The 27,417-nt window shown below is 55.1% G+C and overlaps 1 protein-coding gene across 2 annotated transcripts in view; it reads right to left on the bottom strand.

The window, feature by feature from the left end:
• ARHGAP23 (Rho GTPase activating protein 23) overlaps window positions 1–27,417 on the bottom strand; it is an 82,267-nt gene that overhangs the window by 53,086 nt on the left and 1,764 nt on the right. Inside the window, exon 1 of one of the 2 annotated variants that reach the window (XM_036836686.1) lies at window positions 20,799–20,863. The exons of the other annotated variant lie outside the window; for it this stretch is intronic. Coding sequence (XP_036692581.1) covers window positions 20,799–20,861 — 63 coding nt within the window. The 5' untranslated portion in view covers window positions 20,862–20,863. Of the gene's footprint in view, window positions 1–20,798; window positions 20,864–27,417 lie in introns of those variants that run through there. 2 annotated transcript variants of the gene reach the window in all.

The raw sequence follows: 27,417 nt of genomic DNA, 5'->3' as shown, positions 1-27,417 counted from the left end.
CACTATTCCCCTCATATACACATTGCACGTGGACATCCTTCTGTATGCACACACACTTTGGACACCCTCCCATGGGTACAATGGCCCACATACCCTACAGAGACACATTTGCAAGCATACCCACTGTGCCCCTGAAAGCACACCAGGCCCCCACCTGCCCACCCATGCATTCCACACACACCCCACAGAGAGACCCACAAACCCCACGAAGGCACACACCTAGAGGGCATGCACACACTACCCAGCACACCCACTCCATGCATTGCTGCCGTGCCCCCTCAGGTCTCACACACACACACACTGCCCTGCTCAGAGAGCAGCGCTCTCTCATAATCACCCCACCTCAGAGTCACGTTATACCCTTCTCACCACCACCTGTGGGAGCGTGTGACGGACCCTTTTCCCCAGGACCCCCTGCCCATTATGCTCTACCCAGAGGGGCCACCACAAGCCGACAATGGGCTCTAAGCTGGCCCCCACCTCACCGCTAGCATGTGAGTCAGACAGGAAGCCCCAGTCGATGGCAGACCCTGCCCTCCGCCCCTTCCTGGCTCGCTCTCTTCCCAGGCCCCTTCCCGGGTGGGGCTGACAGAGGCCTTGGCTAGTAGGCGTGTCATGGCCACCCTCATTTCTATCCCACTTGACTGTTCACCGTGTGCTCCCCCCCCCGCACAGCCACTCCCTGGGGCCTGGGGCCACTGCCCTGACCCAGTTTTCAGAAAACAACAGAAGCCCAAGAGCACTCAACTCGTTAGGGCGGCCCTGGGACTCCAAGTCCGGAGCCCCTCATTCCAACTTTGGATCTTATACCTAAATTCTAGCCAGCATCCAGGTAAGGGAGGCCGGGGGCAGAGGGGAGCAGATCCAGCCCAACCCTGCTCCCAAATCTAGGAGTCGGGGGAGGAAGAGTCATAGGGTTGGGCCCTTGTGGGGGAAGCCACCAGAAGGGAGACTCAGGCAGAAGAGTCAGCTCCCCCTTCCCTCCCTCGTCCCATCACCTGCTGTCCCCAGCAAGGACAGGCCAGGATGGAGGATCCTGTGGGGGGAGGTAGAGGAGAGAGACAGAGGGGCACAGAGAGGAGGGGAAACCAAGGGGAGAAGGAAGAGAAATAGAGGACCATGGGGGTGGGCAGGAGCCGGGTGGGGGGGGGAGGAGGAAGGGTGAGGGTGAGGCGTGTGGGGGCCAGGGAGCGGTTTTGTTCTCCTGTTTCCTGTTTGCCGCTTGCTGGGCCCCCTGTGCAGGAGCTGGACCCCCACCCCCACCCTGGCGGAAGCCGGAAGGGAAGAGCGAGGCTGCCACCAGCGCTGAGTCAGGAGGGCTTGGGACCGAGGGGGAAAGGACCGCGGTCAGGGGAGCAGGACTCCTGGCATCTCCCTCAGCACCTCCCCCGCCCCCATCACTAGAAAACCAAGGCTTCTGGGTCAGGATCATTTCTGCCCTTGTCATGCCCTCCAAAGGCCAGGGCCTCAGACCAGCTGGAAGCACCACCGAGATGTCCTCAGCCATGTCAGACTCTGCCGCCCCAAATGGAGGGCAATGACCACAGGGATGTCCTGACTCAGAGTCTGACCTGCTTTCCCAGCAGGCAGCCAGTTAGTCCCCCCAGCTGCCTAACTTCCTTTCCTCTTGCTGCAAGTCCAGTCCCTGGTTGGGAGGAAATAAGACTCACTCTCCCCTCTCACGCCCCATGGAGCTTCTCATGGCCAACAGGTGCTGCTGTGTATCTGGATCAAGAATCAACCTCCCTGGGGCTTCCCTGATGGCGCAGTGGTTAAGAATCTGCCTGCCAACACAGGGGACACAGGTTCGAGCCCTGGTCAGGGGAGATCCCACATGCCACTGAGCAATTAAGCCCGTGAGCCACAACTACTGAAACCTGTGCACCTAGAGCCCGTACTCCGCAACAAGAGAAGCCACCGCAATGTGAAGCCCGCGCACCTCAACAAAGAGTAGCCCCTGCTCACCGCAACGAGAGAAAGCCCGCGTGCAGCAAAAATAAAATAAATAAATTCATAAAAAAAAAAAAAGAATCAACTCCCCCCAGCTCTCGAAAGTGCTGAGGGTTCTGAGGGCTGGTTCTGAGGGCTGCAGGGAGAGGCGAGGTGGAGAAGCAGCACGGGGTTTCTGTGTTCAGGGCAGCAGAGACCTGGGAAATGATAAGCCATCTATGACGCCCATCTCCTGCCCTCTAATCTGGCAGGGGCGACAAGACCCCCAGAAGGAGGTAACAGCCTCTTCCAACACAAACCCACACCCGCCCCACCCCACCCACTCCACCCCAGCTTCCTCCACAGGCATGTCGGGAGCAAGGTACACACCGCAGGGCCTAGAAACTTATACATAGTTTGAATAAATGATCTTCCAGGCCTGGGGAGCCTCTCGGCCCCCTCCCCCATTTCCTTTGGGAAAGGAATGTGGGGTGGGCCCCAGAGTGCAGTGGGGGAGGGGGCCAAGGGCTGGGAAATACCAGGCGTAGCTGAGATTCTATTCCAGGCCTTCCTGCCTGGTGTGAGTCCTCCTCCTCTACACCCTCCCCAGCTTCCTCCCCCCAAATCAGGAATTACCCCGCTGAGCAGTCCCTCCCATCAATCCTCTAGTTTGACCAGCTTGCAAAATCCATTCAACCTTATCTTCCTGAAGGTCCCCGCGGAGGGCTTGGGGACTACACCCCCAAAGGGAGGGCATCCGGTCTTCCTCTCTCCACATGAGATCATCATCCTTTACTGTTTGAAAGCACTTTCACTTTATCTCATTTGACCCTTACCCTAAGAGTTGGATATTTGAGATTGTTTTTATACCCATTTCTCAGATGCAGAAACTGAGACTCAAAGAGGACAAGTGACTGGTTCAAGGCTTGCTTTTACTAAGGTGGGACCATCCCAGGGTTCTAACCCCTAACTCAGATCTCTTTCCATTATCCTCTCATTTATCTATTCAAGAACCACGACTTGAGTGCCTGCTGTGGGCCAGGGGCTGTGCTGGGGGCTGGGACACCTTAGAAAAACAAGACGAGTGTAGACCTTACCCTCAGGGCGCTTACAGTTCTACTAGTGTTGTCCTAGCTCCTGAAGTCTTCAGGGGTCCCCAGTTCCAGATCCAGGCCCAAGCCAGCTGCCTTCAGCCCCACCAAGGGAGACGCCCATACACATAGCAAAGGAGCCCCTGTGTCAGGGGTTCAGGGCCTCTTCTCTCTGGGAGCGGACAGTTTGTTTGAGAGTGGGGTTAGGGGCCTCCCAGGTCAGCCTTTGAACCAGGGAGTGGGCTGAGCTGGAGGAGCAGAAGCCTGCAGGGGCCAGCCTGACAACCAGAAACTGGGGAAGAGGGGGGCATCCTGGGGCCCAAGGGTCAGGTGATAGGAGAAGGAGGGAAACTGATACCGCCGAAGGGCGTGTGGCTCAGGAAGTGAGAGAGAGGGGTCTCAGGGTCAATTTGCCTGCTTTTCCTTCCTCTGCTTGCTTTGTGCCTCCTCCCAGAACGCAGGCTTCCAACCACAGGACAAACAATGCCCCCAACCCAAGAGAATCATCCGGCATTTCTAAAGCTCCGACTGGTTCCATACACCCATCGCACACCATCAAACTGGGACCCACCCCGCAACCTCACACCCAGACGGAGCAAATCCCCTGCCAGCCCGTCCATCCCAGGCATGCAGGCAATGCGATACCCAAGGCATGCCCGCCCCGCCCACGCCTGGGCCTCTGACCCCTGCCCCAGTCTCCTCGCTCAAGGGCAGCCGCCCCCTCCATCCTCCTCCACCCTTCTGCCCCACTCAGATGCCTGCTTCCCAGCACCACTTGTGTGCAGTCCCGACGTGCCCCAACAGGCCAAGCAGAGGAGCCGGCCAGGCAGGCCCGAGTCTCCCCAACACCCTCAATGTGCAGATAACCCCGCGTCACCGGCAACCTCGGAACCCCACACTCGGTCTAGCCTGCGGGCAGCGGGTGGTTCAGAGGGTCTCTCCAGACCCCGTGCTTTCCCCATCCAGGGCCAGTCTTGCCCTGAGTGAGGGTGTTGCGACACTCCTCTCCCACCCTGAAACTGGGCCCGAGCCAAGGAAGGCTGGGGGAGGGGAGGGTGAGAGAAAAGGGAGGAGGAAGCACTCGTGATGCCAGAAATCAAGGAGGGACCAACACAATCCCAAGCAGCACAGAATCCCCTAGTTCTTCCGGTGGCAGTACGGCTCAGGGGTTAGCACGTGGGCGCCAGGGTCCTCTGGAATCCAGGACTTCTGGGGCTGAGTCCTATCTCTACCCCTTTCTGGCTGTGAGACCTTGGGTGAGTTATTTAACCTCTTTGAGCCTCAGTTCCTCACCAATGAAATGGGAATGACACTAAGTTCCACCTCATAGGTTCTTAGGAGAATTAAGTCAATTAAAGAAAGTCTTGAGCATATAGTAGGGGTTCAATAAATGCAAACTTTTGTTTGTTTTCTTTTTTTAAAAAAAATTTTTATTGAGGTATAATTGACATGTAATGTTATATTAGTTTCAGGTGTACAGCATGATTGGATATTTATGTATATATTGAAATGATCTCCACAATAAGTCTAGTTAAACATCTGTCACCATACTTAGTTACAGAATTTTTTTCTTGTGATGAGATCTTTTAAGATCTACCCTCTTAGCAACTTCCAAACATACAATACTCTATTATTAACTATAGTTGCCATGCTGTACATTACAGCCCCAGGACTTATTTAGTTTATAACCGGAAGTTTGTACTTTTTGACTCCCTTCACCCATTTCACCCCACGCCCCCGCCACTCTGGCAACCACCAGTCTGTTCTCTGTATCTGTGAGCTTGGGGTTTGGGGGGTTTTGTTTGGGGGGGTTCTTTTTAGATTCACATATAAGTGAGATCATACATAAGGTATTTGTCTTTCTCTGACTTATTTCACTTAGCATAATGCCCTCAAGGTCAACGCAAGATGTTTTCATTGTCTTTTGGATATTCACACTCTCACACACCCAACCACACTCACATTCAGACATGCAGACAACTCAGCCACATGTACACAAAGACAGTGACACATGCAGACACTCAAGCAGGTCTGTACAAACCCAGGCGAACCTATTCACGTGGGCATCACCACCACCTCCCACTGCCTACCCCCTACAGGCCCCTATGTGCCCCACCTCCCCCTAATAAGCAGGGAGGAATCATCAGGAGCCCCCCTTCCATAGCAGAACTTCGGCAGGCCCAGAGCCCTGTCAGTAGGCCATTTGGGAGTGAGGAAGGGGCGGGCGACATGAGACCCCAAGATGGAACCTGCTCCCAGCAGACAAGGAGGATGGCAAAGGTGCCAGGCTGGCAGGGCCCCCTCCCAGCAAGAGAGCCAGTTCCCTCCTCAGGGACACCAGAGGGAGGAGAAACTGAAGATGAGTATCTTTCCTCATGGTGGGAAATGAGCACTTGCAGAAAGGGTGAGTCTGGAGCCAGCCACAAAGTAAACAGTGGGGCCATTGCCCAGGCAACTGTGGGCCAGCGTGGGCTAGAGCCCACCACAAGCCCTCTCCAGCCCCTGATTTACTACACTCACCAGCCCCTTGACTGTCTCAAGGCATGCCCTCCACGTATCCAGTCTGGTCTCTGGGCCTGTCTGGGGACTCCCCAAAAGGAAGAAGTTATGCTTCCTCCATCAGATTGGGCTCCCTGAGAGCGGGATTGTTGTTTTTGTTGTTTTTGCCCCATATTAGTCCAAAGTCTCCCAGAGGTCATGGCCTGTGTCTTTCCCCCTCAGATTGGAGACTGCTCAAGGGCCTGGCCTGAGTCTCCCACATTAGACTGAGAGCTTCCTAAGGACGAGAGCTACTAAATTTTAAGAAATGTATTTGTGGGCTTCCCTGGTGGTGCAGTGGTTAAAAATCCTCCTGCCAATGTAGGGGACACGGTTTCGAACCCTGGCCCGGGAGGATCCCACATGTCATGGAACAGCTGAGCCCATAGGCCACAACTACTGAAGCCCGCACGCCTAGATCCCGTGCTCCGCAACGAGAAGCCGCCGCGATGAGTAGCCCCTGTCATCGCAACTAGAGAAAGCCCCAACGCAGCCAAAAATAAATAAATAAGTTTTTTTAAAAAAGTAAAGAAATGTATTTGTACTGCTAGAGTGCTTTGTCCATATAGGCTCTCAAAAATTATTTGCTGACGGCGAGAATGTGGAGGAATTGGAACTCATGTCTTGCTGGTAGAAATGCAAAATGGTGGAAAACAGTATGGTGGTTACTCAAAAAATTAAACATAGAATTACAATATGATCCAGCAATTCCACATCTGACCATGTACCCCAAAGAAGAGAAAGCAGGGACTCAGATATTTGTACAATGATGTTCATAGCAGCATTATTCATAAAAGGGAAAAGGTGGAAACAACCCAAATGTCCAATGACAGATGAATTAGATAAACAAAATGTGGCATAAACATACAATGGAATTTTATTGTCTTAAAACTCTGACACATGCTACAACATGGATGAACCTTGAAGACATTATGCTAAGTGAAATAAGCCAGACACAAAAAGGCAAGTATTTTATGATTCTACTTATATGTGATACCTAGATTCATAGAGACAGGAAATAGAATGATGGTTGCCAAAGGCTGCAGGAAAGGGGAATGTAAGTTATGGTTTAGTGGGTACAGAGTTTCAGTTTGGGAAGATGAAAAAAGTTCTGGAGGGGCTTCCCTGGTGGCGCAGTGGTTAAGAATCCGCTTGCCAATGCAGGGGACACAGGTTGGAGCCCTGGTCCGGGAGGATCCCACATGCCGCGGAGCAACTGGGCCCATGCGCCACGACTGCTGGGCCTGCGCTCTGGAGCCCATGAACCATGACTACTGAAGCCTGCGCGCCTGGAGCCCGTGCTCTGCAGCAACAGAGGCCACCACAGTGAGAGGCCCGCGCACAGCGGTGAAGAGTGGCTCCCGCTCGCCACGGCTGGAGGGATCCCGCGCGCAGCAACAAGGACCCAATGCAGCCAAAAATAAATAAATTAAAAAAAAAAAAAAAAAAGCTTTGGAGGCATGTGGTGGTGATGGTTGCACAACGATGTGAATGTACTTAATGCCACTGAACTCTACACTTAAAAATGATAAATTTTGAGTTACGTATATTTTGCCACACACCAAAACAAATGACAAAGTCAGAATTCAAATGAAAAAAATATATACTGTTGAAAGAAGATGGAACAAATGAATGGGTCTTCCAATGGGGCCCAGGAGCAGGCCCTGCCTGCAGAGATTGCCCAGGACAGCTGGGTACCTCCTGCTGGGAGGACCTTTCCCTCCCACCCTGTCCATTGTGCCTTCTCAGAACCCCTGCTGTCATCTTTGAGGCCCTAGTAGTCCGAGCACAGGGGGAGCTCTCAGGCTTCCAGGGGAGTCTGAACCTCCCACAGAGTAGGTCCTGGGCATTGATGAGGACCTACCATCTATCGGAGGCTGGACTGATGGATGCACGGTCCCTCAAGAGGCCACATTCCAAGGTGTCAGAACCTTGGAAGAGTTTTTCTAGCAAAAGCCAGGCTAAGTATGGGGTTCCTGACCCCCTGAGGCCTGACCCCGCCTCAGCACACACATCTTTCCCAAGCCTACACATGCTTACACACCACCCGTAACATATACACACATACCGGGGTGTGCACACAGAGGCAAGACTCCGTTCTCACGTGCTCTCTTGTGCACACGCTCCAAGAAAACCATGCCTGAACGCTGAAGGATGCACGGTCTTGTCAGAGACGCAGGCAGGTCCCGTGTGCGGGAGAGCCCCCTGGTGGCCCAGGTCTGGCACACTTAGCTCCCTCACAGCCCAGAGCGGGCAGGGTGCCCTCATTCCTTCCACCCCACCTCCCCCACTGCATTCAGTGGGGGCCCCCAACCAGGCCCCAGGGTCACCCTCCCCATCTCCTACAGAGGAGCAGGGTCTTCTGCAGAAGGACAGAGCAACTGTGGGACCTTAGGAAGGGTCTCACTTTGGTTGGTCAAGGAATCCTGGAGAGAGGCCAGAGCCCTTTTTCAGACTAGATCATGTTAGGGACAGTCATTCCCGCAGGCCAGAAAATGCCTGCAGTGACTCTTCTCCAAAATCATCGTATCCATTCTTTGACTCCACACTGAACAGCTCATTTCAGAGGAGACTGGGGGAGAACTCTGGGCACGGCTCTTCCTATTGTCCCCCACTCCTCTCTCTGGAAGTTCTTCCTGTTATCTGACCACCTGGGCAGAGACAACAGGTGCACCCACTGGTTTCTTCCAGGGGATCGCTCAGTCCAAGCCAAGCTGAGATGTCATCCCCTCCCAGGGCAGGTCTCAGCAGATGCCAAAAGTCTCCCCAAGGGCACATGGGGCTCCCTGCAGGGAGAGGTTCTCAGCTCCACCCCTGAAACCACCCACCCCCACCCCCACCCCCACCCCAGGCCCTGCTCAACCTGCCCAGGTTATCCCTTCACCTTGCCTAAGAGCTGAACCTCTCCCTAATCCAGCCCATGATGCTGCAGAGGCAGCTGGAAGGGTGGAGGGGATGGATGGTGGCTCTGCAGGGACAAACAACCTCCCCTGGCTCCTGCTTGTGAGGGAGCTGAGATGACCTCTGGGCTGGGCTCTGTGGTCAGAAGAGGACAGACAGCAATGCCTTCAGCCCCCGATCCTCCCCCTTACCATATGCCTGGCTCTGCATCTGGGGACATTGTAACATCCACAGCAGTAATTAATATTTGTTGAGCCCTCACTATATGCCAGGCACACTTCGCATGCATTACCTCATTTAACAGCAGAGCAGCCTCTTGGGATAAGTGTGACACACACCCACACACCACCTTGGCCTCTTGGGCCCCCCACCCAGTCTGGTGCTAGGAAGGGAATGCTGAGCTAACCCACAGGGTGCCTAGGGGTGGTGGATAGAAGGCTGGTGAGAGAGAGACCACTGGCCCAGCATCGAGAAAAGCTGATCTAGAGAAAGGGTCACACTTGCCAATGGTATTGGCCCTAGTCCTTTTCTGGCTGTGTGACCTCAAGGTCACACAGGTTTTCTTATTTCTTCAACTACAAAATGAAGCTAGGGATAGCAGCCTGACAAAGTTGCTGGGAAAGCATTCTGGGAACCAATAAATGGGAGGGGTTATGGCCCCAGCCCTACATCCCACCCATCAGAGTGGACTCTGCTTCCCAAATGTCTCCTGAGTCCACCCACTTCACCATGTCCAGTCTACCCCAAGTCTCCATCACTCCTCTGGCCCCTTACAGTCCAGACTAATTGTTTTAATATTATGACCACCAGGCCCTGGGGGACGTGCCTCTGGGTTCCACGCCCACCACACCTCCTTTCTCTGTGCTCCAGTTACCCTGGCCTCCTTCCATTTCCTTTGAGGACCAGGCAGCCTTCCAGCCTCAGGTCCTTTGCACATGCTGTTTCTGGAATGCTGTTCTCTCTTCCCTGGCTCCCTCCCTGCCTCACCAACCCACACCCTAATTAACTCCTACCCACCCTGCAGTTCTCCGCAGAAAAGTCACTCCCCAGAGACACCTCCTCTGGCCCCCAGACCAGGTCAGGTCCCTTTGCACCCTCTCACAGCACTCTCGAGATGGTGTCTGCATATTTATGAGGTTATTTTGACCAACATCTCCCCCCTGGGGCTGTGAGTTCCGGAAGGCTGGAACCATGTCTGCTTTGCTGGCAGTCAAATCCACAGCTCCTGGCATGGCACCTGGCACGGAGTGGGTGCTCGGCACACTGCTTCTGAATGTACAGGAATGAATGAGCTTCTCCTCAGAGAAAGCAGATGGTTGGCAAAACCCCTGCCCCCAGGAAAGGTCTACCTGGGGCAGAGGTTGCTTCGGATCTTTGTCCTTCTTTTTGTACCCCCCCGCTCCTTCCTCAGTAGGAACCAGATCCAGAAAGTGGGGGTGCTGGAATAAGGGAGTAAGGGGTGTGGAGAAAAGGAAAGCTGCTTCATCTCTTTTGCAGGGTCCGCTGTCCCATCACCTCAGCTGGCCAAGCCTTTGTCCACTCAGGGCTGGTCCACCACATCCACAGTTCCCTCTCCCTGGAATATAACATTTGTCTCTCTCCTTCCCCCACCTTCCCTTAACTGATCCCTTATCCTCGAGGTCTCAGCTTGACTGTTTCTGAAAAGCTTCCCGGACTGCAAGCTAAGGAACTTGCCAGGGTGCCACAGCTAGCGGCAGCTCAGATTCAAGCTCAGGTCTGTCTGCCGGCAGAGCCCAGGCTCTCAGCCACCTCATTATACGCCTCATTACTACCAGTTTCTCCCTTGAGGCCCGGCCGAAAGACACGCCCCCTCCCTAGGCCTCAGTTTCCTCCTGTGGGTTCGGCCAACCCTAGATTTCAGAAAAATTGGCAGAGATCGAAGGTGGGAGAGGAGACAGAGGGAGGAGCGAAGAGGGGAGGAAAGAGGAGGGAGGGAGGAGCGCGGAGGGGCGGCAGCCGCAGGCCAGCCAGACGAGAGTAACGCCAAACATGCGAACTACGCCAGCCCCTGAGCTATGAATAGGGCGGCCACGCTGGCCGCCCAGGTCTGCCCTTCACGCCCCGCAGCCCCCCAGCCCAGCCCTCCCACGCCAGCCCTAAACAGTGTCCTGAAATGGGGCGGAGGCCAAGGAGGCACTCTTGGAGGCGGAGGCTGAGTGGCAGGAGCGAAGAGGTGTGGTCATGCAGATGACATGCAAATAGAGAGCAGCTGGCTTATCTGATTGGTGGGTCTCTGTCCTTCCGGGAAGGTGGTCCTAAGGGGCACTAGACCCGCGCAGGGCCCCTGCTCACACCGGCTTCCACCCGGGCAGCCGCGGTTCCCGAGTGGTTCTTCGGGTCACCCCTTGGCTGAAGTCGCACTGACGTGTGCAGCCTCTGGAGGCCTCTCACCCTGTTCTGTCAAGGTCCTGGTAAGGCTCTGCTGCTGTGATACCATCCCCGCCCACCCCAGCGCCAGGTCAGCCTCTCCTCCTTGGAGCTCACATGTCTGACAGACAGCTGGGCGCTTGGGAAATTACAACAGTTCCATCCCTGCCTCTGGACCCCCTTTCTTCATCAGTGACGGAAGTGGGGAGCACTTCCCTGGCCCAGTCCAGCCCCTTGTGTGCCCCCAAACAAGTCAGTCAATCTCAGAGCCCGGCTCCTATTTCTTTCGTTCTGGCACTATTGACTAGGTGTCCCGGAGGGCGAGGCGTCAAAGAGTTGTAAGATCAGGTCCCAGCTGTGTGATCCCAGTCAAGTCTCTTTCCTCTCAAGTCTCCTCAGTTGTAAATGGGGTCCTTGAGAGGGCTTAGTGTGGAGTGCCTAGCACACAGAAGTTGTTCAACAAATCTTAGTTCAGTAGTCCACAAAGGATTTTTTTTCATTAATAAAAAGAACATGAGATTTTATGAAGAAACAAACATGAGACAAAATTAAAAGGCTGCAGAGCGTAATGTTTAAACATTCCTAAACAGGATTCAGAGGAATCTGGTTTTGAATCCCAACTTGAATCCCACTTCCTAGCTGTGTATCCTTTTGGACTAGTTACTAACCTCTCTGAGCTTCTGTTTCTGCATTTATAAAATAGAGATAATCTATTCTCCATGAGGTTGTTGTGCAGATTAAAGAGCTAGTGTGTATAAAGTGCTCAGCACAGCAGTGCCTGGCACTGAAATGTTCAATAAATGTTAGTTGCAACCAATACTCCTGTTATTATCACGGGGTTTTCACAAGGCTGTGCGAAGTGCTATGGAAACTTTCAGTTCATCAGTCAACAATATTCATTCAACTTGGCCTGGTCTAGAAGCTGGAGATAGAGCAGTGAACAAGACAAAAGCCCCTACCCTGATGGGGCTTAAAGTCTAGTCCCCAGAGGAGGAAATCCCCATATATTCGAGGAATTGGTGGCTGGTGGGGGGAGGGGTGGCAGATTTACAGAGAAGGATATTTGAACTGAGCATTGAAGGATAAATAGAAGTTTGTGAAATGGAGAAGGCAGGGAAGGCTATATCAGACAAGGGGAAGAGATGGCACGGAAGCTTCTGGGGAGGGGAAGAGGGTGATGCATCCCACTCCTATCCTCTCCTCTCCATCTCCAATTCCACGTTCAGCCCTCATCATCTCTCAGCTGGTCTGCTGCCTCCACTTCCTGACACCTTTCCATGGCTCCACAGTATCTACGAGAGCAAGTCAAGTTCCTTAGTATGGCATGAAGGATCCGCCATGATGACGGAGGAGAGGGACAGGATCTGGCCCTCATTGGCCTTGACAATCTCATCTCTCTACTCTCAGTCTTGCTCTCATTGACCCCACAAGAGGCCAGGCTGTTTCACACCTCCTTGCCTTTGCTCATGCTGGGTCCTTCTGCCTGGAATGCCCTGCTCTCCCTTCTCCACCACCCCACTGATCCCAGCAGGCATCTTTCAAGCCTTGGCAAGCCTCACCTCCTTGGTAAAGTCTTCTTCCCCTCAGAGCTGGAGCATCTCTAGAGGAGGCAGGGACTCAGCCCGTGTTTAGTGACAGAGCCATGGGGTCCTCCACACCACTCGTGAGCAAACCCACCCAGACTCCAGGGAGGCATAGGGAAAATCCCTGTGCAAGCAGAGTCACGAAGAAGCAGAACATAACTGTGCTGCCTGCGTCCACCACCTTTCCCTCATTAGGCCAACCCCTACTTGGATTTCAAGGCTCAGCTGGGGGCAGGGGGAAGGGTCCACTCTCCCAGGGTGGCAGCTGTGCTCCCAGGCTCTTCCTTGTCAGGGAATGTAGCCGTGACACAGGATAGCCTTAGTTAGGATTCAGAAAGACCCAGATTTAAATTCGGATGCCGGGTGACCTTTGGTGGAGTAATTTAGCCTCTCAGGGTCTTGGTTCTTATATCAGTAAATATACAACCACTTCATGATGGTCCTTGAAAGTTGATCAAAAGAAGTTTCGATAAAGAATCCTCAGCTTAACTATTGTTTGGAAACAGGAGATGAGAGAAAGGAGATTAATCATATCACCAACTGGTTTTTAACCAATCCCTATAGCAATTCTCCCCAGTGACACTGTTTCCATCTGTAAACTCCTGTTACCACTTTTGTGACTTCATTCACACTCAAATGATGTCACAGTGAAGACAGGGTCTGTCTAACTGGGTCTGTCCTCCCCAGTTAGATCAGGCCAATTTTTATGATAATATTTTGGGGGGTGGCAAGGGGTGTTCTGGACTGGCAGACACTGTAGATGCACATCTCAGAACCCCTGAAAAAATCTTAGTGGAGCTTTTGTGTGGTGAGAAAAGCAGTCAAGGAACCCCTTGAGGGCAGGACTGTGTCATATCCATCCAGGTCCCAAGACCCACTGAGAGAGCCTGGAACCCAGAGGGCACAGAGGAAATGGTCACCAAATGAACAAAGTGTGGTTTGCATGAAAATCTAGCCGCTGCCTGATTTTCCCAGGCACTGAGCCTCCAGTTTCTGGAGTCAGGGCCTTCTCCTGCCCCAGGCTATAATTAGGGAGAGGGACACTCTCATGCAAGCCAGGCCTGGGAATGTCCTCAGAGCCCTGGGCCACACCCAGTCTCGGATAATGCTTTCCCTAGCACTGTGGGGACCATAGCACCTGGGAGCCACTGGAGGAGGAAAAGGTCCCAGTTCGAAAGGAAGAGGGCCCTGTTTCTCATCCCACCAGCAGTCCTGGCCTTGTTGTGTGACCCCCATTTCCTGACTCCCACTTTCCCCTCTTGCAGACATCCCACCCCCTCCTGGGCTTTGGGTCCAACCTCAGCTGCCCCCTTATCCCCTCACCCCCACCAGGTGCTGCAGGGCAGAGGTGGGGCACGGTGCCAAGGCTTCATTAGAGCTAATGAGGGCTCAGCTCTTCAGACGCCAGTGCAAGATACAGGAAAGTACCAGAACTGCCCACAGCCCCCAATCACGGCCTGGGGTACTCAGCTCCCTCCTCCCTCTCTTGGGGAGGAACCAGGGGGCCACACCCTCGGAAGAGGAAAGGGAGATTTGGAAGAATCTTCCCAAGTACAGAGAGTGCCGTGGTGCCAGGGGAAGATGGGGATGCGGGGCATGAACCAGAAAACAGCCTCAGGGTGGGGTAGGGGTCTCACCTGGGCTGCCGAAGGCTTCACGGTCCACTGCTCAGTCCAAAAAAAACTGCCAACAAAAACTCGCCCCTTCCTTTCCCCCGGTTCATGGAATCACAGCAGGTCAGGGCTGGAGAGACCATGGGCACTTCTCCACTACCCTCGGATTAGAACTCAGCAGCCTGAACCCACTTCTCGCCTGGTGTCCAACCTCCCTCTTCCTCCCACTTTTGCTTGTCCCTTCCCCTCTGCTTCTAATCTCTTGGCCTTGGCCTTTCTCTAGGCCTCAGTTTCCCTTTGAGCCAAGTGGGGAGGCGGGGGGGGGGGTCTCTAATATCTGTCCAGCTAAAGCTTACAAAGATGTTCCCTTTCTCGGGGGCGTCTCTCCCCACTCCCTCGCTCTCTTTCGGAGAATGGTGGAGGCATCTCTCCCCACTCCCTCGCTCTCTTTTGGAGAATGGTGGAAACTCTGTGGTGGAGGGTAGGGGTCTGCACTGCAGCGTCCCCTTCCAGCCTTTCCGGGCTCTCAGGCTAGCCCAGATCTCCACCCCTCCCTCCTACCGAGGCCTCTAAGTCCTGCGTCTACACCCAATTCTCTCCAAGGAGCTCTCACACTCTCTGAGGAAATTACAAAGGAAAAAGCTGCAGATTTAGGAGCCCAGAGTCAGAGAGAAGTCAAGCTAGGGACTGTTGGAAACCAGGCCAAAATGAACTCTGTGTCCTTCCCTAATTAACCCTCACTTGGGGGCCAAGACCCTGCAGTGGTTGTCCTCCCACATGGCTCCCACATGTCCCCCTAGCCTGACCACATTCCTCCGGCCCACACACCTCCCCCCAGCCCTCCCGCCAAAGGGGCCAGTCCTGGGTCTGTTTCCATCCTTGGCTTGTGGGTCTCAGTCATCCCCACGCTCCGCCCCAAGTTCTCTCCTCGCAGGGATTCAGGCTGAGCTTTGAAAGGGTCACTTCAAAGAGGACCTGCCTGCCGAGGGCCCAGCCAGACCCAGGGCTGGCTGCTCGGCCAGATTCCCGGTGGCTGGGGACAAAGGCCCCACTGTTCCCCCGACCCCCAGACGCCCCCAAATGCACTGGGCATAAGAAGTCTTTCTTTCCACAGTTCCGTTCCTTACAGGCCCCGGCTCTTTGCCACAGGGAGTAGCCCTGGCCCCTCGTCCAGGAGAGTCTGGGGGGTGGGGGGTCAGGGAGCTACCAGTTCCCCACCCCCACCATACACCCAACCCCTTTGGGCAGCCAGGATGTGGAGGCAGCCTTGGGCTGACTTCAGAGCCAGTGGTCCAGGCACCGCACCGCCCCTCAGCCACCAAGCCCTTCCTGGCCTGCAGTGACCTCCCCGCTTCTCCCACCCATCAGAACCGTGCCCATCCTTCCAGGCCTCCTCCAGGCAGCCTCTCAGGACTCCCTCTCCTCAGAGGAGCCTCCTAGCCCAAACCACAGCAGCCAACCTCTCACTCCGCTCCCCAGTTCCCAACAGCGGGAACCAGGTCTCGCCTGCTCCTCTAATTTCCTACCACACGGTGCTGATCCCAAAGCAGGGTCCTTAAGGTTTTCTCTGTCAACCCCTCACCCAACGCCTGAATTCTCTCTAGTCTAGTCTGTGCTTGCTCACCTCCACTGACAGGGGCCTCATTACCCCCAGGGACAGCTCTTCAGATTACTCCGACCATAAAGGGTTCTCTTTATTTATTGAGCCCAAATTGTGTTGTTCTCATTTCCATCCAGTTGCTGCTAATAGTTGAGATTACCAAATGTCAGCCAGTTTACCTGTATTACCTCATTTAATCCTCTCAACAATTTTGAGGGATTATTTCAGGGATGAGAAAATGGAGGCTAAAAACAACTAACTAAGTAACTTGGTCAAGGTCACATAGTGAATAAGGGGTAAAGCTGAAATGTGAACCCCCTCAGGCTGAAGGCAGGGCCTAGACACCCAATGTGCCTCCCAGTGTACCAGGGGCCGTGCCAGGCCTGGGCCTCTCATCTCCCCCGAGGTTGCTTGTCAATACAAGAAGGCAGACCACACCCACCACACTTCTTTTTTCCTAGTTAGCTCCCACCAGCCTTTGTCAGCAGATGAAGTGTGGCCTGGGGATAGTGACAGACCCAGCCAGTGGGAAGCAGGGAGAGTCAGAGGGGAAGAGGTCACCAGCCTAGGGGTACGCAGGTTGGAGGAGGTTGGAGGAGGTGACCTTGGGACTCAGGTTTAGGACTGGAGGTGAGAGATGGAGAATTGATAACTATGACAGGCCCTGTCCCAAACCTGACACTCCGTCCACCCTCCAACTTGAAAGGCACAGAATCTTCCACAAAGGTGATGCATTGGGCTGAACATCTCAGGGCCACAGAGATGAAAAAGGAACAGACATCTTTAATCCAGCCTGTAGTCTTTTCCCACCTGCCCATTGCTCAGCGCCATCCCCTTGGAACTCTGCAGGAGGAAGGGAGGGAGTGGGAGCAAGAGAGAAGTCAGAAAGCTGAGGGGCCCCAGTGGCTGTTGTTAAGCCTTGGAGGGCAGTACTGACAGGGCATGGGGTTTTTTTGGCCACACCAGGCGGGGCTTGCAGGATCTTAATTCCCCCATCAGGGATGGAACCCGTGCCCCCTGCTGTGAGGGCACGGAGTCCTAACCACTGGACTGCCAGGGAATTCCCCAGGGTGAGCTTTCCTTTCCTCTCTAGGTTTGGCTCAGGCACTCCTGGCATAGATAACAACAAAACGATGCTCCTCGAGGCTACTTTCCCAAGACTCCAACCCAGCTACTTCCAAAGGATTACAGGATTCTGTGATTTTTCCATACACTGTCAGTGAGTCAGTGAGTCAGTCAGTCAACAAACATTCTCGGAGTACTGGCTGCATACCAGGCTCTGTGGTACCAAGATAAACACGACACCTCTGGGGCTGCTCGAAATAATCACAGTCAACGCCCTAGCTCTGCCACTTACTAGCTGCGTGACCTCAGGAAGCCACATCATTCTTTGTGCCAGTTTCTTCATCTGTCAAATGGATAGGAATAATGTACCCAGTGGTCAGCACTGTGGAAGTAGTTGCTATGATTATTTTCCCAGTCCGGCAGGGGAGACTGATGTGTAGACCAAACATCACAATGCTGGGGCAGAGCTGGGCACGGGGCACCCACGAGGCCAGGGGAGGGGCTGCTCCCGGCCTGCACTTCACAAACATTTATGGAGGGCTGCTCTGTGCCAGGCACTGTGCTGGCCACTGGGGACACAGAGATGAACGGGACACATTGTCCACTTGTCCCTGCTCCTCCCTGCCCTCCTTTTCCCTTCCTGGGGCCTAGTCTCAGAACCCTGCACTGGAGGGCGGCACCCGGGACAGAACTGTGTGGGGAAAGGCATGGCCTGGGAGCCCAGGAGTCAGAACCCCTGGGTTCATGTCCACCACTCCCGGCCTATCTGACCTTGGCCACTCTCTGGCCTCAGGTTCCCCACTGTTGGACAAGATGACCCCTCTGGTCCTGACCCACTCTGATAGATGATGAATACACTCCACCCCCATAGAGCTTTAAACTCGCCCCAGAGTCCAGTCCCAAGGCCATCCCAGCCTGTCGTCCCACTGAGGCAGTGAAGAGGAGACGCCTGCCTGGTACTGACTGGCACTGCCCTGCTGACGAGCTGGCACAATTTCACATGAAAGAGGGAGGCCTGGATCTAAAGGCGGGTTGTTTGAAGGGGGTGGAGGGTACTAGGGGAAAGGCAGAGCCAGCTCCCACAGGCCCTATTCATGGCTCTCTCTGGGGAGGGAGAGAGAGCAGGATAATTAAAACCAGGCTTTGTCCAAATCCCTGACCAAGCCAATATCTCACCTTTGAACCCCTGCAGCCAATAGAGCAGGGCTGATGCCCCTTTGGAAGGAAAACACCAATGAACCAAGCCACAGCCCAAGTGCGGTGGGCTAGCATAGGACGGGATGGGGGGTTGGTGGAGTAAATGAGCTGATTCCCCACCCAACAGTCATGGATGGATACCTGAGGCTTTGCCACCCTGAGACCTCTTGTCCCCATCTGTGTCCCAGCTGAAAGCAACCAAGCTCCAATCCAGCAAGAGGTTGACCTTGATCTTGGCTTGTATCCAAGACAGACCCAGATTCAGGGAGTGACAGCAGACAAGGCAGGTCATGAAAAACAGGGTAGTGGAGTGAGACCATGAACTTGAGCCAGACTGCTGGCTTCCTACCCTGGCTCTGCCACTTGTTAGCGATGGGATTTTGGCCAAGCTATTGGCTCTCTGTGCCTCAGTGTCCTCAACTGAAAAATGAGGATAATAACAGCACCCACGTCATGGTGGTTTTGTGAGGATTATATGAGGTAACTTATATAAATCCTGGCCTAGAGTAATTGCTATCTATGTCTTAGCTATCAGCTATACTATTAGAGCAATTCTCCATCCTTAAAACACATTTTTTTCAGGCACTAATACATATGCTCATTTGAGTATATTTGCATCTCCCGTGAATCTCTCCAGATTTTTACACTGGAATCCAACATTGCAGGAATCTACCTAACCCGCTATACTGGAGGAAACTTCCCTGCGTGATGCTCCAGGTTCACCTGGGAGGCTGCAGCTCGTACACCTCTCCCTAGAAGTTCTTCCAAATGGTTAATTGCAATCCCTCATTCGGTAACTTATTCCATTCTCCTTTGTAGACTCTCTTTTAATCTGATACATCATGAAGTCCTTCTTAAGTATCCCTGAGATAAAGGATGAAGCAATAAATGCCTCTGCCCACTACTGCACTGCCCTGTTCTGTAACCAGCACCCTTCCTCATCCCCCACTCCATGCCAAAACTGCTGCACCCCTGGGGGCCAGACTGGCCTCCTGCTCCCCTTGCCCCTGAGCTCAGGGTTGGCCTGATGTGGGGGCACAGAGGTCCCCATCCAGGCTGCCCAAACACAAGGCCTATTCCCAGCATCCAGTCCCTCTCTGTTTGAGCTGAGATCCTCAAAAGCCTGCCCCATTCCCCATGGTGTCCCAAAGGCACCTTCCTAATAATGCTCCCCTCCCTAGAGCTTCATCTTGTGCTGTGACTCCCATCAGAAGACCCGGGTTCTAGACCTGGCACTGTCGCTGTGTAGTCTCAGACCCTAATACACACCCTGCCTGCTCCCAGGGCTTTTGAGGTCCTCAAATCCAGCATTGAAGGATTTACTGCTCTCATCATTCCCAAGGGGAAGGAGGGGCTTCAGATGCAGGAACTTGGAGCTCCCAGAAACCTACGGTGGACCCAACCACCTTGTGAGCAAGTGGAAGAAGAGGCTGGGGCTGGGAGCCTCTGGGCTGTGTTTGGAGGCGAAACGACTGGTTATGTAATTGAGATTCAAATCGCAGGCCAGTGAGCACATCTCAGTGAGAGCAGCCGTTCTGGGGAATGGGGCTGTTGCCCTGGCAGAGGGGAAGAACCCCAGGGGATCAAACACCTTCCCTGCACTCCCACAGCTAGGCCACAGGCTGGGGCTGGGGGTGGAGATAGTAGGGGGGGTGGAGATGAAGTAGGTGTTGGTGTGTGTGTGTTGGAGGGTGGGGGGTGGGAATCCAAGGAACTTGACGATACTGACCTTCACTTCCATCCCCAGTCCACCCTGAAATTCAAGTTTCTAGTTAGGAAACACTTTGGCTGAAAGGTGGAGGGGGAGTCAGGGGATAGAGATGCAGACCAAGGGAGAACTGTGCCTACATCCAGCTACTGAGATACACACCAGTCTCAGAGTTTGCAAAGCACCAGACTCCAGCTCCAACACTGAGGGGATGGTTGGGGAGGAATGGCCCTAAATCCTCCAGCCCCGTCAAAAGAGGAAGAGACCTCCTCAGCCCAGGTCTTGATCCCAACCTGGACCCCCAGGAAACTTCTTTTTCAAGCTCAGAAAATGACTGGCCTGACAGCGTTCAACCCTTCGACTTGGAAAGGGGTGGAGTGCATGTTGGGGTGCTCCAGCGGAACGGGGCAGTCAGGCTCAGAGGTAGGGTGCTGGCCCCAGTGGGGCCCCGAGGCCCCTGCTGGCCCTCCCCAGCCTCAGCAGCCGGCAAATGAAAGAACCTAAGCAAAGCAGCCCAGCGCTGAGTAATGCCCCTGGCACCCCGTGCCGAGACCCACCCACAGCCAGCCCGAGAGGGCAGAGGGGAGGGCAGCCGCGCCTGCAAGACCAAGGGTCCCCGGCCTGTTTCTCTTCCCCTGGGGGGCGGTGGACCCGCGCCGGGCAGCTCGTCGGGCGGTCCGGCCCGGCAGCGCGGGGAGTGTGGCGCAGGGAGGGGGTGTCCGGCCACAGTGGCCAAGGACATCCCGCTCCAGGAACCCCTCCCCCACTCCCTCTCCCTCCAGCTGTGCCGGGGCCTCGCCAACGGAAAACGAAAACTCGGGCAGAGGAAACGGCGGCAGGCGCCCCGCCTGGAAAACCCGGACAAAAGGCGCGGGCCTCCCGCCCCCGCTGCCCGGCCGCTGGGGGCCTGGCATCGCCGCCCGGGTCGGTGCCCCCGGCCCTGGCAGCCCCGTGCTAGCCCCGGCCCCCTGCCTGCCTTCTTCCTTCCCGCCCCCTGCCCAGGGCAGCTCGCGCTCCGGCCCCCTCCCCGGCCACCAGCCGATGTTCCCTGCAGCCATGCCCGTGGTGCCCGCGCCGTGCGCCCCAGGCTGTGCCCGCCGAGCGGGGGCGCAGCGACCCCGGCCCCAGCTGCCAGCTTCCCGTTAGCGCCTGGATCCGCCCCCTCCCCTGGCTCAGCACCCTCACCTTGGGGGGCCGGGGCTCCGGGCGGGGCGGGATCCCGACCAGGCAGAAGGCGACTCCATTCATCGGGCGGCAGCTGCGGCTCTGCTGCCAGGGCACTGCTGGGGGCGCGGGCAGGGACCAGGGAGGGGCGGGGCCGGAGGGGCGGGGCCGAACGCGGAGGGGTGGAGCGTCTCTTCGCTCCTCCTCCTGCGCTCCTAAAGGGGCGCACCCTCAGCCTCTTGTTAGGGTAGCAGACTGGTACAGAGGGCTGAGGCAGGGGTTGGCGCAGGCAGCGGAGCTAGGGGGCAGAACACAGCCAGCGGAAGAGAGATGGTCCTAGAGAGGGTTTGGGCCGGCCTCCAGGGGACCAGCCCAGATAGACGGTGATCCGGGCCGGCCGAGGAAAGAGGACAACGGCACAGAACACAGAACTAGCACCGAGAGAGGGAGGGAGGGAGGAAGGAAGGAAGGGAAAGGAAAGCAGAGAGAAACACAGCCAGACAGAGATAGTCAGAAACAGAGACGGAGAGAGCCAGAAAGCATGAGAGAGGCAGGGACACGACAGAGACAGAGTAGAGAGAGGCAGAGAAAATCAAAGACAAAGATGAAGAGACACAGGTTGGAAGAGAGGGAGAGACAGAAAAAAGGCTTAGGGAGCCTTCCATCCAGAGACTCACGGAAGCTGAGACAAGGGCAGAGATGGTTATACCCAAGGGGGAGGGGGAGGGCGACGAGGGTAACAGGGGAACTTTCAGGGGCTTCATGCCCCTCAATCTAGGACACCCCTCCCAGGCAGAGTCTCAGCCCAGGATCCCATGCAGGCTGTAAGAGAGAGGCAGGTGCCCCAGCCCTTCAGACCCCCACCCAGCTAGCCTGTGGCTCAGGCCTCTAGACAGCCCACAGACCCACTCTACAGTGGGTGACAGTAAGAGCAGAGACCCTCCAGGCCTCCCAATCACAAGCTCCCACAGCCTCCCTTCCCAGCTTCACTCTGAGCTGGGCCCAAAGAACCGTCGGGGTCCTGAGTCAATTTCTCATTTCCCTGCCCCCAAGCAGGACCCCTGCAGCCCATCTCCTGATGATCCAGGAAGGGACAGTCTCTCAGTCCTTAGTTTCTGCTGGAAAGTTCTTTCTGCTATCTAACTAACATCCTTCCTACCTCCTATTTTTTACAGCCTATGCTTACCTCTTTCCCTTGCCTTTTTGTAGTTCTAAAGGGCTCCTGCATTCCTTCACCCAGATTGTGAAGAAAGGAAGGCAGAGACCATAGATAAATAGGAATATGATTTGGGCAAGGCAGGCAATGAAAGTGGGAAGGCCGACTCTGCCTGCTGAAATGGCCCACCCACTCTGGGGCAGTGAGCCTCATAAAACCTCTTTGCTCCACCACCACCACCATCCCGACTCCTGAGAGTGGATCAGCCCCAAGTCCTGGACCCCTCAGGATCAGGGAGTCAGGCCCTGCAGGGGGCAGTATGGCCCAGACACCTACTAGAACATCCTTACTCCTGTAAACCTGAGGAAGGAGACGTTGACTTGTTTTTAAATCTTATGTTTTATTTAATTTATTTTAAATTCCCTGGAAGTCAATGGAAAGGGATGCTTTTGTAATAATGGAAGAGCAGTTAAGGACTCCTTCGTTCCCCACCTCTCTTCATCAAGGTCATGTGCAGCCAGAATTATGCCCCACTTCTGAGAAGTTCTTCCTGCTATCTAACGGTAATCCATCATACTGCCTGTATTTTCTTGCTTAATCTTAAACCAGGTCCCTCTGTCTGCCTCTTTCTGCCCTGTGACTCCAACAGTCCAAGGCTTGCTGCCACCCTGGTTCAGGGGTCCTTTCCTCTCAAAACAAATGTGTAAGGGGGGAGTGGTGGCATCTGAGATCCAGACTGGACTGAGGCTGTGGGGAAGGGGAGGAGGGTGGTGGCCTCTGGGGTGCCCCTGGCTCACTTTTTCCAGAGCCTGATGCCCTCAGACACTGCAGGAGGCGGTGAGAGGAAATGAGCTCACACTGGCCGGCAGGCAATTCCTCCCTCCACAATGCACTGCACTCACCTCCCCCACCCTCTCCCACTTCCCAGAAAGTGCGCTCTTCCCCCACCCTGCTGCCCTTCCCACCTCTTCCTGCACCTTGACCTGCACCCCCATCCTGTCCCAGCCCTCCCCCATCCACCTTCTCCAGCACCTCTTTCATTCTTCCTTTCCGTCCTGGCTCCCCATCCCCTTTGACGACTGTGTCTCATTCCCTGCATCCCACCATCCACGCCCCCCAAATCCACTCTATTCCTGGCACACTCTTTCTCTGGGGATTAGGGCAGTGAAGCCCAACATGGGATGGAGGGTGTCCCTCACTGAGGACCCTCTTTATACTCCCCCTCTTTCTAAATTCCTCTCCCAGCCCAATCACCTCCCTTCATTCACAAATGTTTATTGGGAGTCCTGATATACCATGGGTGGGAGAGTGGAGGTTGCCCCTGGGGATAGGAGATAAGGCTTAGCTCCTTCCCTTGAGGGGTCCTGGTCTTACCAATCCTGACTCTACTGTGAGATCCCAGAAAAGGAGCCATGGGAGGCTGGAGAAGCAGAGGAAGTCTTCCAGAAGCAGGTGGCCGTGATCTTTTGAGGGCGTCATGGATGGGACGGGGTGCGGTGGGCAATGGGGGGAGAAAGACTATCACGGACAAAGGCAGGGAGGCAGGAGAGAGCAGACTCTAGCAGTGTGGCTGGAGCCAGGCGGAAGGTTCGTGGGCAGGAAGCATGGAGGGATGAGGAAGGAAATGCGGGTGGGGATGTTACTGTGGAGTGACTGTGCCTGAGGCACTTAGATTCTAGCCTGGCTTAGGGCAGGGATTTAAGCGGAGATGTGCCATGGCCACTGTGGCGAGACGTGGAAGAGAACGGAGGGCAGCAAGGAGCCAGGGGTGGGCGGCCAGGTTGGGGGGCCCTGCACCTGGGCAGGGGGCACCAATCATCAGAGGCCCCCGGATCTTGTTGACCAAATGGGAGTTGCGGGAAGGAAATGGAAGAGTCTAGAACAACTCCAAGGTTTCTCGCTCAGAATATTAGGTAGATGAGTTGTCTGGAGTGTTCTCAGGGAGAAGGGACATGCCAGGCACTGGGCTAAGTAATCCTTTGTATACATTATTCCAAATTAGCCTTACAAAGGAGCTGTGAAACAGATATTATAATCCTCATTTACGGATAAGGACACTGAGGCCCAGAGGGCTTGAGTATCTTAGCCAAGGCCATGCAGGATTTGAACCCACACCTTTGGGTTCCAGAGTCCACACACTTAACCTGCAGGCTGTGTTGCTGGTGGAGTAGTGATTGGCAGCTCGAACCCTGGGTCCATCTCCCTGAAGAGAGGCCTGAGCTAGAAACATACATGGCTTTGGAAGTCATCGGTGGGTCAGGAGTGTGGTTCAGATTCTCCAGGGACAGCGCAGAGCGGAGACCAGATGTAGATTGGGACCCAAGGGCACTCACCTTTCGGGGCAGGTGAGGAAGGAAGAGGCAGCAAGGAGGACTGAGGAGAGAGAGCCAGAGGAAGCGGCACTGTGTCAGGCAGGGGACGGGTGGGGTGGAGGCCAGACTGTGCGGTGAGGAAAAGCATCAAGGGTGAAGAAATTAAAAAAAAAAAGGGGGGGGTGGTGAAAAAGGGAGGGTGGTGAAATGGAATTGGGCCGCTGAGACAGTTATCGGGAAGGGACAGCCGGACAGCACAGGTGAGTCGAGGTGAGGCATGACTCCATTTGGGTGGCGGACACTTGAGCAGGCTTTTTGGTTGTGGAGGAGAAGCCAAGGGAGAGAGCCTGAGGGGGTGATGAGTGGAGTAGAGGAAAAAGAACGCAGAGTCGTGCCAGAGGAAGAACCCGCCTTCCCCAGAGCCAGGTAGGGTTAGGAGAGGAGCATGGGAGGAGGTCAGGGAGTCCCCAGACCAGAGCAGTCCAGGGTCAGGATCAGGCCTGGGCCAGGAGCCAGCAAGGGGTTGTACAGTGTCATCAAGGAGCCCTGAACCAAGAGTCCAAAGACCAGGGTTCAGGTTCCCATGCTGCCCACCTAGTAGCTGAATGTCTTTGAGGAAAAGTATATTCTCTGAACCTCAGTTTCACTCTCTGTAGATGAAAACAATAGGCCTCCTCTGCCAGTCTCCAACTGAGGGCTCACGTTTGATAATGGATTCAAAGGAATGGGTGGAAGGCGGGTTACAGGGCTGGTGACCATAAACCTGGTAATAGCTGCCTGCCCTTCCATTGAAGGGGAAAGAGCACCCCCTGGTGGAGAAGGGCAGGAGGGCAAGACTAGAGGGAAGGGCTGAGGAGAGACCTGACTTGTTCTTGTTCCTTTGGCTTTCAGCCTCCAGATCCTCTGCTTGTCCCCTCGAAGCAACCCATGCCCACCTAAACTTTCATTTCCAAAGCAGGTGGTAGCCCAGTTCAGTCAAGTCCAAAGACATTTATTGAGTGCTGTCTACATGCAAACTGCTGTGTGGGGTAGGGGGGAATGAACCAGGTGATGTGCTTGTCCTCAAAAAGCTCATATTCCAGGGAGGGCAACAAGCACAGCAAAGGATGGCTGGGATGGTGCCATGATGGTGCTACAAGCAGAGCATCGAGCAAAGCAGAAGGGAGCCTTCCATAATGAGAGGAGAAGGCAGGGGCCTTGGGAGGTAGTGTTTGACCTAGACCTTGAAGGCCCTTAACAGGCAGGTGGCAGAGAAAGGAGGCCTGAAGGCTGAGAGCTAGGGAAGGGGTGGGGCCCAGGTCTGGCAGAGCCCCAGGCATCACAGAGAGGGGACCTCAGACCTCATCAAGCTCCTTGAATGGTGTAGGGTGGGGCAACGGTCCACTCGAGATCATGCCAGTCTCTACCCTCATCCCTGCTGCCAGGTCCCTGAGGAATCCTGGATAAGAGGGATCCCACCTGAACACACCTCGAGGAGGGACGTACAGCCCACTGGCCCAAGGGCTGAGAGGCCTTGGCAACCTGCCAAACAGCTGGGGCCCCAGCCCAGCAACCTTTGGACAGCTGACTTGGGGTGGAGAGAGAGGCTGCAGCTTCCTTGGGCTGGCAGCAGGGCAAGCAAGCCACACCCCGCGAAACCCTGGTAGCAGGACAGGGGGTGGATGAAAGATGCCCCACCCCTGCCGCTTTCAGCTGGCAGCCCCTCAGGGGAATCATGTTAGGGAACGTACGTCACGGTTGGGGAAGAGGAAGAGGTTTGGGGCTGGGGTCTCAGCCCCGAGGGCTCTCCACTATGTGACACCGGGCAGTTGAAGAGCTGGTGGTGAGGACTGTGTGTATATGAGCGTGTGTGCAAGACTAAGAGACGACTTATGACGACCGTGACATCACCTAGCAGGAGCTTGAAAACACCAGGATGGAAGGGAAAGGAATTAAAATGTGTTGAGCACCTACTATGTGCCGAGCTCTATACAAACATTGCTCCCCATGACATCACTGTAAGGTAGGTATTATTAGCCTCATTACATAAATGAGGAAACGGGCTCAGAGAGGTTAAGTAATTTTGCTGAAGTCTGACACTAAGCCCTTACTCTTTCTATGAAGCACGACCCCTCTGGGAGGAGCTAGGCCATGTACTCCCTTCCAGCTCCAGGATGCTAAATTCATGATTCTTTGGGAGGGCTTTTAAATTCTGCCAGCAACTGGCCTGCAGCCCTGCTTCTGCCACAGGCCCTCAGACCCTGCCTCGCTCTACCTGCCCCTGCAAACCCCTGCACGGAGGCGGGGCAGCTCCACTCTCCTCCCTGTCTCCCTGCCCTTCTGGGAGGGTGGGGGTGGGGAGAGGAGGAGAGAGGAGGGGAACCTAGAAGCAGAGCAGAGAAGGAGGGAGGGGAGGAACAGAGGGGAGGGGCGAAAGGAGGAGGGCAGGGGTGGCTCCCACCGCCCCCTGGAAGCTCTGGAAATCCCCAGCAGCTGCTCCCCCCCTCTCCCCCCCCCCACCCCGCTCCTCTGTCTGGCCCTGAGCCAACCATGGGAGGGAGTGAGGGGAGTTAAATGGAGAGAAAAGAGGGGCAGGGCACTGACCACAGGGGGGCAAGCCCTTTAGTCTTGGCACCCACCCCGCCCAGCAATTCCAGCCCCTGTGAGAGATTCCAGGCGTGCTCCCCTTTAAGGAAACCCTACATGCCAAAATCCACACATACCAAACAGACACAGCAGGGCGGTCCTTGCACTATAAAAGGATTCTTTGCTTTACAAGAGGGTTGGGCACAAGGGAAACTTAAAATAGGAGCTTCCCCTGGTGTGGTGAAAGAAGCTCTGATTTCAGAAGCACCCCATACACACCATGCTTCCGGCATATCCAGAAAGCTGGCGACACCCGCGGGGCTGGCAGAGCTGCAGCTGCCTTAAGGCGCTGACATCAGCGCGGGCACCTCCAAGGTTGTGCTGATCATCAAAGTCCCCTTGTGGGTTGTGGGGTGTCTCACAGTCCAGGGGACAAGCTGGCTGCTGTGCTTCGCAGCAGAGGTGTCTTAGGACACCCAGAAAGGACTGGAAAGCCACGGCTCAGCACAGCTGGCAGGGATTTCACAGCAGCCCAGAGAGGACAGATGTCCAAGGGCTCCCAGTGTCCCTTTGATGAGGCCACGGCAAGAGCCCAATGTCCTTACTC

The sequence above is a fragment of the Balaenoptera musculus genome, chromosome 20 (genome assembly GCF_009873245.2).
Source record: "Balaenoptera musculus isolate JJ_BM4_2016_0621 chromosome 20, mBalMus1.pri.v3, whole genome shotgun sequence".
Taxonomy (NCBI): domain Eukaryota; kingdom Metazoa; phylum Chordata; class Mammalia; order Artiodactyla; family Balaenopteridae; genus Balaenoptera; species Balaenoptera musculus.
Note: the sequence above shows the minus strand (reverse complement) of the source record. Positions and strands in the feature narration are given on the sequence as shown.